Source organism: Centroberyx affinis, unplaced genomic scaffold (assembly GCF_046629955.1).
Source record: "Centroberyx affinis isolate AG114_WGS23_722 - 3 ecotype Tasmania unplaced genomic scaffold, CSIRO-AGI_Caff_v1 ptg002134l_1, whole genome shotgun sequence".
NCBI classification, from domain to species: Eukaryota; Metazoa; Chordata; class Actinopteri; order Beryciformes; family Berycidae; genus Centroberyx; species Centroberyx affinis.
This window is the reverse complement of record NW_027280455.1, coordinates 1-10,765: the sequence shown is the minus strand read 5'-3', so window position 1 is coordinate 10,765 and position 10,765 is coordinate 1. Positions and strand designations below refer to the sequence as shown.

General features: G+C 46.6%; 1 protein-coding gene across 1 annotated transcript; it reads right to left on the bottom strand.

Annotated features, from left to right (window-relative positions):
• Positions 1–603: 603 nt before the first annotated feature.
• Positions 604–5,307, bottom strand: LOC139654678 (uncharacterized protein C4orf54-like). Its single transcript, XM_071531817.1, has one exon. It carries the CDS (start codon positions 5,305–5,307, stop codon positions 604–606), a length of 4,704 nt encoding a protein of 1,567 aa, XP_071387918.1.
• Positions 5,308–10,765: the final 5,458 nt, after the last annotated feature.

Sequence of the window (10,765 nt, the reverse complement as noted above, 5' to 3'; positions counted from 1 at the left end):
TTGCACAGGAACAGGAAATGAGAAAATATGTCATGAATATTTCACTTGTTTAAAATGGAACTGTTATTATATGTATTCCAGCTAGAGGTGAAAGGTCAAAGTTGTTAAACCTGGTCACTACATTGAAGTGAGTTACCCAACTCCATTTACTGCTGCAGAATGCAAACAGCAGTGTAAACTGAGTGATGCTGCTAGTCACCTGCAACATATTTAGAGCCACAAGTATAGATTCATGACAGACAAAATAAGGTAACGCTTTCGTTGAAGTGGTGCTCATAAGGCATTATAACGCGCACTATAAGCACATTGTGAGCACATGATAATTATTAGAATCAGAGAATGATATAATATACACAATGCACAAAACATTAGGGGGTTGAACTGTATAGTTAATGACATATAAAGGTGAGATGAATGTAATTTTCTCAAAAGTTTATCTGGGCTTCTAATAGGCTTCTAATCTTCATGTAAAGCATCACAATGCACTTCAAGGTAAGTGTGACCAAGAACAAAGTGAAAAGTTAATCTAACACTACGTGACAAAAAAATGCATCATCAAAGAAAACTATTTAAAGCCACTTACTTGTCCAGGTGAGCTGCCGTTTATCTGTGCTCCACCACGAAGCTCATGGTGGTCCCGTCAAAGGAGGGCGGGGCGATGATCCGGGGCCCCTGCTGGGACGTGATGCTAATGATGGGCTGCTTGTGGCCCTGCGGCGGCCTGTTGGCGGCGGCGGCCTGCTGCTGAGCCGCCGAGGCCGCCTGGGGAGACTTCCCGGTCGCCATGTAGTAGGGACTCTCCATGTAGACGCCCTCGGTCTGCTGCTGCCACGGCGCTTTCTCCCCGCTCTCGGCCTCCGACTGCACGGACATCTGCGACTGGGCCAGCGTCCGGGCCGGGATCACCGAGGGCGCGGGCATGAAACCCGGGTAGATCATGTAGGTGTGGCCGTACGCGCCGGGACTGAGGGCCAAAGGCGAGATCGGCATGGGCATGGGGGTCATGGGCGGCGGCTGGGGCATGGGCACGTCCACGTACTGGCCCGTTTCTGGGTCGAAGAGGCGCTTGGTGGCCGGCTGCACGGGCGTGTCCACCAGGTAGTAGTTCCCCGTGGTGGGATCCAGGAGCATCTTCCTCTGGGTGGCCTGGAAGGGGTCCAGAGCGGGAGCAGGGGTGATGGTCGGGGAGAAGCAGTAGACCTGCGGCTGATTGGCGGGCATGCTCAGAGGCAGGGAGTGGTAGATGGTGGCGGCGGGGATGTCCGGCGACCGCGTCTCCATCACGATGCTGGAGCGTTTGGGAGACTGGTCGTAGTCGTCCCGGCCCCTGGGGACGCCGCCGCTGCTGTTGGGCCCCACGTGTCCCGGAGGACTGGCCGGCCCGGTCTGGCCGGTGAACGTGTACACGGACGTTTTTTCGGCGGACGCGGCTTGTTTGCCGCTGTTGGCGTGAGACTTGACGGGAATGGTCAGGTAGTTCTCGTTGTCTGAGAAGGTACTGAAGAGGTTCTGGGCGGACCTCTCTGCCTCCTGCCTCTCCTTCGCTTCCACTTGGTGCTTCGTCTGGGTGATTTTCAGCGACACCGGCAACTTGGGAGACTTTGGGAGAAAGGTTTTCGTGCCGTAAGGCGTTTGCGGCTGGGGGGTCTTCGCGTTGCCGCTGTTCGCCGAGGCCTTTTGTCCGGAGATGAGGTTGAACATGTTCTTGTTCCCGGCTTGCATCGGAAGCGACTTGGCGCTGAGCCTCTCGTCACGGCCGCCGGGGGTCTGGAAGGTTTTGGGCGGGTCTTTCTCCTCTCTCCGGAACAGGATGTCGATGCCGGGGGAAGCCGCCACCGCTGGAGGCGTCTTGTCCGTGTTGGGATAGGAGTCTCTCCTCACCAGCTTGTCCATGATGGACCCCCGGCCTCCTTCCTCCTCGGGGCCTCCGTGCTCCTCGCTGGTGATCAGTGAAAGCACGTGGCTGTCTGTCAACAGCTGGGGCTCGCTCTTCCTCTTCCATTCGTTTCTATCAAAAACATAAAGCTGCTCCATGGTTTTCACGGCGGCTTGGAGTTTCTCCAAGGCCGCCCGGTTGGCCATCTTTGATTCAGGCTTCTTCTCTGTACTGTCAGATATTTTTTCCTGCCTCCTAGAAGCTGATCTGGTTTCAATTCTCAATCCTATGGCCCCCTCAGAGGAGTCTCCTTTATTTGAGTTACCTATGGGTGCTCTCCCCTGTGGCTTTTGGAGTACAGCCGACCCACTTTTAGCGCCCTCTGGAGAGGATCTGTCTATGTCAAACGGCTCCTCGTTCAGCCGGCGCTTAGATAAGTCGATTAGATTTGCAGATAGTTTTCCGCTGCTATTTGTATTCACAGACTGACATTTTATCACTATTGGGGAAACAGACGCGGGATTTCGATAAGGCATTTGCTTCTTTTGCTCTGAATGAGGGTCGGCAGAGGCAAAGCAGGATTTATTGTCGTTGTTATCCAAAGAAACAAAGTGATAGGAACTTTTCACCAATTTGCGCACGTCTCTTACTTGGTGTATGGGCGTCTGCAATTTCCCCTTATTATCTCTTATGTCTCTAACCATGAAATGCGGCACTTTGTCTGAGGACTCACCCTTCAAGGCTGCAGCGAGCGCTTGGCACCTGAAGTCATCTGTTCTGATCAGGCTGGCTGCATTACAGCCGATATTGGGAGCGCGCAGCTTGGAGACGCCGAACGGCTCCGCTTTATTGTCTCTGACGCTCCTTAAATTAATTTTGATTTCTGGAGATTTGGATGTCGCGACACTCCTGGAATCTGCGACGTATAAGGTGTTGCCAGAGCGCAGTTTCATTCCTCCTCCCTCTCCACAAGGAGAATAATTCCTGCGCGGCAGCTGCTCTCCAATTTCTCCGTCACTGGACAACAGTTGGATACTTGGCACAAACAAATGTGACATTTTAGTAAGTTTACTGCTGCCCGCTGAGTACAGGTCCCCCTCGTCCAGGTCGTCGTTAGATGGAGGCGGTTTCCCCTCTGGAGTTTTATCGCTTTTATGTTCCTTTTGAAACTCTAGCTCGCCGTCCTTCCAGCATCTGAATGCGCTATTTTGGCTGCGAAGCAACGTGCTTTTGGACGCTTCCAATGCGCCTTTTTTAGTATCGATTCCAGCTTCATTTGTCGGCTCCGAATTAGTTTCGGGCACAAGAGTTAACGCGTCTTGTCTCCGGGAGTCGCTCTTGGTATCACATGAGCCGCTGTCCACTATGTCCCCTAATTCATCCACGCACATTATGGCAAAGTCAGAGCCGGCCTCGGAGAACTTGGAGCTCTGTCTGTGCAGCTCCCTGCCTCCCTTCCCCCTGTGGCCGTCGCCCTCCTGCTGCACAAAGCACGGGGACGGGGTCTGGTGGGGCTCACATATTTCCCCCCGCTCCATTTTGCGCTCCTGCTCGAACTGCATCTTTTTCGAAATGACATTTTTAATCACGCTCGAGGCGAATATGGCTTTCTTGTGTGTGTCTTCCATGCTTTCCCCCGCATTACAGGGCGCCTTGCTGGCCCCTCTCCTCTGGCCGCTTGGCAAGCCGCTGGTAACTTCATCTGTGGAACGTGATCCCGCCGCGTTTTGTGCAAATTTCGCACGTCTTTCTCCCGCGGACATTCCCGATTTCACATTGCAACGGAAATTCAGTGTCTCTGTGAGTGTGATCACTCCACTGTGCCCCTGTCCAAATTTCCCCAGGAGCTCAATTTTCTTTGTTGATGACGATGCACTGTGGGGATTGCCATTCAGAGTAAAGATCTCCCTCGGGGGCGGTTTGATGCTTGCCAGCGCCATGCCCTTATAACCTTTATTGTCTATATTTTTGGCGATTTCAAATGAGGATGCATTTTTATGGGACACCACACTTTGGTCCAGTCCCTGTGACATGTTCACGTTGCCGTATTTCAGGTCGACAAACGTGGACCACCTGTTTATCCCTATCCCGTGCTCTGATGCCGAGGACTCACTGGAGGTGCTGAAATTTATGGCATCAAAATAAGGGTATGCCAGGCTCTTGAAGGCCCTGGCTGTCAGGTTGCGCACCTCCTTGTCAGCGTCGTCCAGTTCGCTGACTGCGCTGGACGCACCGCTGGAGTACCCGGTCACCTCTTTCCCCTTTAATTTGCCGCCCAGGTGCAAGCGTCGCGGCGCGGCAATGAAACACTTTGCGCCATCACACAGTTTCTCCGCTTTCCCGTCAGCTCCCCTAAACACATAGCGACTCATGTCTCCGGCGCGCCTGGCATGACAAAGAATATTTCCCTTTTCTTGGATGTCGCTAGGGTCATTTATAGCTCGGGAAGTGGTTTTGATTGACAGGTGGATCTGCCCCGTGGCGTTGCCGCTGCACTGCTGCTGCTGCTGCTGCTGTTGCTGCTGGAGCTTTGACGCGCTCTCATCTGAGCTGGTGAACTTGGCCGCGTCGCAGAGATCACTTTCCAGCAGAGTGCTGACGGCTGCTGCGCCGCGAGGGCGAGCCGGGTGGCTTTTCCCTCGCTCCCCCACCGCTCCATCACCGTCAAAAGACGCGTAATCGACAAAAGAGTAGACCTGATTGTCGTCTTCGATGTCCCAGCTGGACGAGCCCACCCCGAGGTCGTAGTCGCCCTCATGATCCGAAAGCTCAGAGAGCTGGATCTCATGCGTGGTAATGTAATGGGACTCGTCCTCCGTTACGCACGGGACGCAGTCATCAGAAAGAACCAGACTCACATCATCATCCTCCTCATAATCATCCGACTCGCTCCCCCTGCTCAGATAATTATCCGTATAATATAATTCTTCATTGTCAGATGTGTTTTTGGTGTCTTCTTTTTTGGAGACGTCGGGCTGCGTTATGGCGCGCTCCCCGTTGTCCCCTTCTTCCGTTTTGAGGCAATCCTCCTCTGTGTTTGCGTTAAGACACGGAACCGCTGCTGATGAGGCGGGATCACAACGACCCTCCGTGTCATCCTCCGCACGTTTCCCAACTTTGTCATCCTCCTTCCGCGTAGTTTCGGCATCGGTTTGACTCGCCGACCCTCCGTTCCCAGGACTCGGCTCCATTGCGCACAGCGCACCGGCGCCGCTGCTGTTCACGAGGACAGACATTTGGTTTCCCTCGCCGAGGAGCGACACTTTCACCGGTTTTGCCCCGCCTGTCTTCAAGTCGAGTAAGTCCAAATCGACGTAGTTGGTTTCGTCTTGCCTTCCCGGGGCATCTTCGCCGCCGTGCGCCGGTTTTTGGAGCGGATCCCGGTCCTCCCGGTGAGCCGGCGTCTCCTTAAAGATTTTCTTCGTCTTCATTGCTGCGCCCGCGACTTCAAGCTCCCATCTGACATTTGACAGCAAAGAAACAACAGAGATGGAGCTTCCCCGGGATTCCTCTCTGAACCGCAGACGGTCAGTGTAGAGATGGTGTTGCGCGCAATAAGCCCCGCGGCCGGTCGACCGTCACTCTGGATGACACGGAAGCGCTCCAGACATTCCTGTTCACCACCACAGGAAGCCTAAATAGGACCAGGGGAGACATCACCAAACTACTAGCCCACTGGTTCCCAAAGTGGGTCAGGGGACCACCGGGGGGGCCTTCTGGGGGGGTCAAGTGGGTCCCGAGCAAAATGAGGAAGAGTTTAAAATCACTAATATTAACTCCCAGTGAGAGAAGGAATAAGGATGGCTGTTTTTATCATAATCTCCATGGTTACCTCAACCAGTATAGACTGTTATATAATTCTCTACTAAATCATAACCAGAGGCATCAATACACTAAATCCTATATGACAAGGTCCCTGCATCTAGCCTATCATTTACCACCAAAACTTCCAAATCTACTGATATCCACTAAGTTTCTGACTGACTGACAAGATATTATTTGATCAATGTGATAAATTATTAGTCATAGGTCACCAAACTATCAGCTTAGAGGAAACATTGATCCTGAATGTTCCCTGATAGATTTCTAGTGATTTTTGCTTGATCTTTGCTCTCCATTATAATGAGAAAAACTACAAGATCAAATTTAGACTCACTTTTGCTAAAGCATGGAGGGTGAGATGGGGTTCCTTGGGACCAAATCTTATCAAATGGGCCCCCCTGGTCTAATGCATGTCTGTTTAGGAGGGGGGGCAGGGGGGCTTGACATGAAATATTTGGGAGTCTAGCCCCCACTGACCTTTCCATTCCCCCTTTGTGCTTCAACAACAAATAACATTTCTGCGGAGACACACGCCTCACCGGCTGTTTTTTTTTTAAATACACGTCGAGCGCAAATATAGACACAGCGAGGAAATGTTCAAACTACAGGAGAGAATGTATGGAGGGGTTTGTGACACCTCAGACCGAGGCCGTCTGGCAGACTTAACACCCAAGTGACAACAAATCAGCAACGACACACCTCCTCCCCAAGAGAGGAATCGTAGGAAGTGAGTTGCTGTGCAAGTTTTGCTTCGAAATAACCTGACTCATAAAACTATCAGTGTGTCATAACTGGGGGTCCGGGGACCACCGGGGGTCCGGAGTTTAATTTCACTACTAGAAGTTAACTCTAAGAGAGAATGGATAAGGATGAGACGTTTCTAGAGTGTATTATGTTATGTAATTCTGTATACAGTCACAAAATCCTCTCAGATTTGGTTCCTTAGGACTAAATCTTATTATATGGGGGTCTCTGGTCTAGGATCAGTGACATGAAAACATTTAGAAGCCCCTAATTGCATACTTAGAATAGTGGTAAGGTATTAAATGAGCGTCAGGAGTCTAGAGGTTTGCCGGTTAGATTCCCAAGACCAGCTGTGAAAATGCGGTCCTTAGTAACAGCTCCCAGTGTGAATGTGTTCAGCTGTATGAATGTGAAGCAGGACAATGCTGACTGAGCTCACTTTCCTTGCATAAACATTGTATGTAACCATGTAAAGTGTTATTTCATAAATGCTTCATATTCCACTGAGTCGGCATTTTTGGGGAATTTATTGAATAGAAAGTATTTGATCTCTACAAAAAAACACAGAAATGGCTTCTTAGGTGACCTTTCAGCACCATGGATAGCTCCTATGTTTTGTTTGCCTTCCAGTATAAAGTCTTCATTTCACAATTTCCAGTGCTTTAGTACCCTATTATTCACAGGCTATATACTCTGTAGTATGAGTTAAGATAAGATTGTTAGGCTTTTCTCTAGAAGATAATGTAAAACGAAATATATATTTTTCTTCTTCTAGCAAGTTCTTCTTGGCGGTTGTGTCACAAATCTCCCTACTGCTGCTAATGTCTAAACAGGTAATAATGAGGCTAGAAACAGAGAGCTAGCTGACAAAAAGCTTGTTAGTGTGGCTGTAGGTCAATTCAGTAACGTTCTAGTAAAAATGAATAGTGTGATAAGGTGGATTTGTTTCCAAATGTAGGTTACTGTGACACAGTAAACTGTCTTTAGTCTCTCTACTCCAAAACACTCTGAAACTCATGCTTGAGATGTTAGCTAGCTAGCTAACTAGCCAGCAGGCTCATTTAGCATCTAGCAAAGACACTGATGAGCAGATATTATAGTAAGTAGGGTTGAACAGTGTCCAGTTCAGCATTCAGAATGTGATTATCATTTGCCCAAAAGCATCTCAGTTTCTACAAGTGAATATTCACCACTGTCTATGGCCAGAAAAAGAGAGATGACTCCATTGAGAATGTACTGGAAAAGAGAGGGGGAAGGGATAGTTTCTGCTTTAAAATTGTTACGTCTCTGTGGTTTCTAGCTTTGAAGAAGAGTTGTTCTGTAAGTATGGTTTCAATTGTCATGTTGTCATAGGTCAGAGGTCAGAGGTCTGGCACATGGATTCTTAAACTGAGTGATATTTCTTACATTGAAAATTAGACTAAACTTTGCAATAGACAATCTTTGTATTGATAAAATGAAATAAATGATATTTGTTTGGGTATTTAACTGACATATGGTCACAGACAGGACATACAGTATAATCACTACAAACTATAAGGATAATTCCACGCCCTGACCTACTTTTGAAACAGGGCATGTCAAGGCATTTGAATTATGCAGACTGGAGTTTCAGTTTCAGCCACTTTCTGTTTTGCATACACACTCTTTACATTCTTCTCAATAAACTCATTGGGAATAATGTGGCTGGCTCTAGAATATAATCTGACACCATTAGCGAATGGAGTGGCATAACAGTTTTATGTTTATTCTTATGGTTAGTAATGGCTTAAGCCGCTTTGCTCGTGTGTGTGTGTGTGTGTGTGTGTGTGTGTCATGTGACAGTCAGTGTTGATGACTAGACATTATCACCATCCCATTCCTGAACAACAGCTGAACATTAATACTACAGAGGCTGGTCGGCTGCCAGGACTGCCGCTGCAGAGCAGACCTCAGCAGGAGACTCGAACTCAACACTACATTAAGCTCGTCTGTTTGATTGGGTCTAATGGTGCCTTCAGGCGCTCATTGTAAGCTTGTACTTTCGAGGTCTGAAGTTGTAAATACAATTTGTCGGCGCTTTCAAGTGCTTTGGTTTGGAAATAACAAAATAGACCCTGTAAGAAAACTAGTTTTTTGGTGGTTGTTTTATTTTTAAAATCAAGCATTAATCAATCAAGTATTAATATTAGTATCTGTATCTGTATTAGTATTAGTATTAGTATTAGTATTAAATCAGTGGCAGAATGAAGTGCATGATATCGGCCTTTCGAATAATTTATTAAAAAAATTACATGACAAATGCATGACAACTGAAACATACTGAACTACTAATTAATTACACTACACATCAAACCATAACATTTAACAATAAAATACATAATTTTACCATCAGTTGTTGACATGGCTTCCATGCTTTTTACCCTTTAATATCGCATCACAGCAACTTAAGTAGAAGAAAAAACTCACACTTTCCCAGTCATATTTATATATTTCTTTGTTGGATCATGCATGTAAACTCATGTGCTTGTGTAAATATCACAACTTGTAGTTTTCCAACAGCACTTGAAGGCAGCAAAAGCCCTGTGTTTGGTTTCCCAAAGTGCAGCCATCCAATTAGTAATGATAGATGTAGTTATGTGTCAATACACATACTGACACTAATACCAACACTTACACTAATATGAATTCTAATACTAATACTGATACTGAGACTAAGACTAATAACCATGCTAATACTGATACAAATACTAATACTATTACTAATACTAATACTGATACTAAGTTGTTTCTCAAAGACTTGAAGCATTTTTAAATATATATACTCTTTTAAAAGAGGCATTTAAAACCAAATCAAATATTTTACCCCATTAAAAATATATTTTTGCAATAATCTGTGAAAAGAGTAACATTTCTGAATAAATAATTTTAGCACTGGTCTGAATGGGATAAGACATAAGCACTTAGGTTACTGGTATCACTACTATATAGCTTAAAGAAATCCGTCAGTGTCAGGGAATCCAATCTAATTGGAATGAATAACAGGGCATGGTGATGGTTGGCTGCCAGAGACCCTGAACTCACCACCAGGCCATGGGGGGGCTGCTATGTCTGCTGTTGGTAGGCAACAAAATCTCCATGTTGCTCTCTGCCAACAGTGTAATACAGTAGATACTAGCTGGGAAACCGGAGATGGCCCTGACCAGAGCTTAAGTGGGTGAAACTCTGCTCTACTTGTATCAAAGGCTAGGTTCACACTACAGGCCTTCGTGCTCAATTCCAAATTGCTGCTCATATCTGATATTATTGATGGCTGTTCACATCTATTCTAGGATGTAACCCGTATCCGATATCAATATGAACCGACAGCGATGTCAAAAAGACACGTATGCACAGAGTAACAATAAGAAAAAAATGTCACAGTCTCCCCAACTACCAATCAAGTTGTCCTCCATGACCTGGCTCAGGGAAATTAACATAAATTCAAATGAGCTTTTTGCATGGCAACAGTGAAAAAATTCCAAATTTTGCATTCAAATACAAGTCGCATGTCTCAGGATCTGATTTTGTAGAACATATCCATGTGGTCCAGATCAAAATTGAAAAAAATGCAGCAATTGAAAAATGCAAAAAATGTTGCTGTTCACACTGATTAACAGAGATTCTCAACCTTTTTCATATCAGGGACCCCTAATTTAGTCCACATTAGGCCCATGGACCCCCATTTGATGAGATTTCGTCTCTCAAACCCAAATCTGAGAATATTTTTTATTGTAAGATATGATTTTGTCCAGAATTCCATGACTATCTGTATTGTAGGTAGAGAGATAACAGAGAAACTATGATCAAAACAGTCATTCTTCTACATTCTCTAACTGTGTTCACTTCTTGTAAATGAAATAATGGTGAAGTTTAACAATTCATCAATTACCTGGGGACCCCCTGGAACCCCCCCAAGGACCCCTGGTGGTCCCCGGACCCCACGTTGAGAACCACTGGATTAGAAAACATCAGATCTGTGTCACATGTGAGGGAAAAAAAATGCAATTTATGCAATTTTTCCAAACAATTTCAGCTCAAACATTTGCCGTCCCAGACAATTTTTAAAAGTTAAATCTGGTAAAATTCTTACTGTCTGCCTGCCCTACCAGTTTGAGACTCTCAGTCGTTGCTCTAAAACCTGACTGGGGCTGAATTACTGTAAACCCAGCCGCACAAACAGGATATATTTAGCGTACTATTTTAGTTAGATAGCCTGGTGACTGCAGGTCTTGAGAAGATACGGTTACTTCTGGAGTCCACATTAAAACAGCAGGCGGTCAATCATGTTGTGCCATTAGTCAA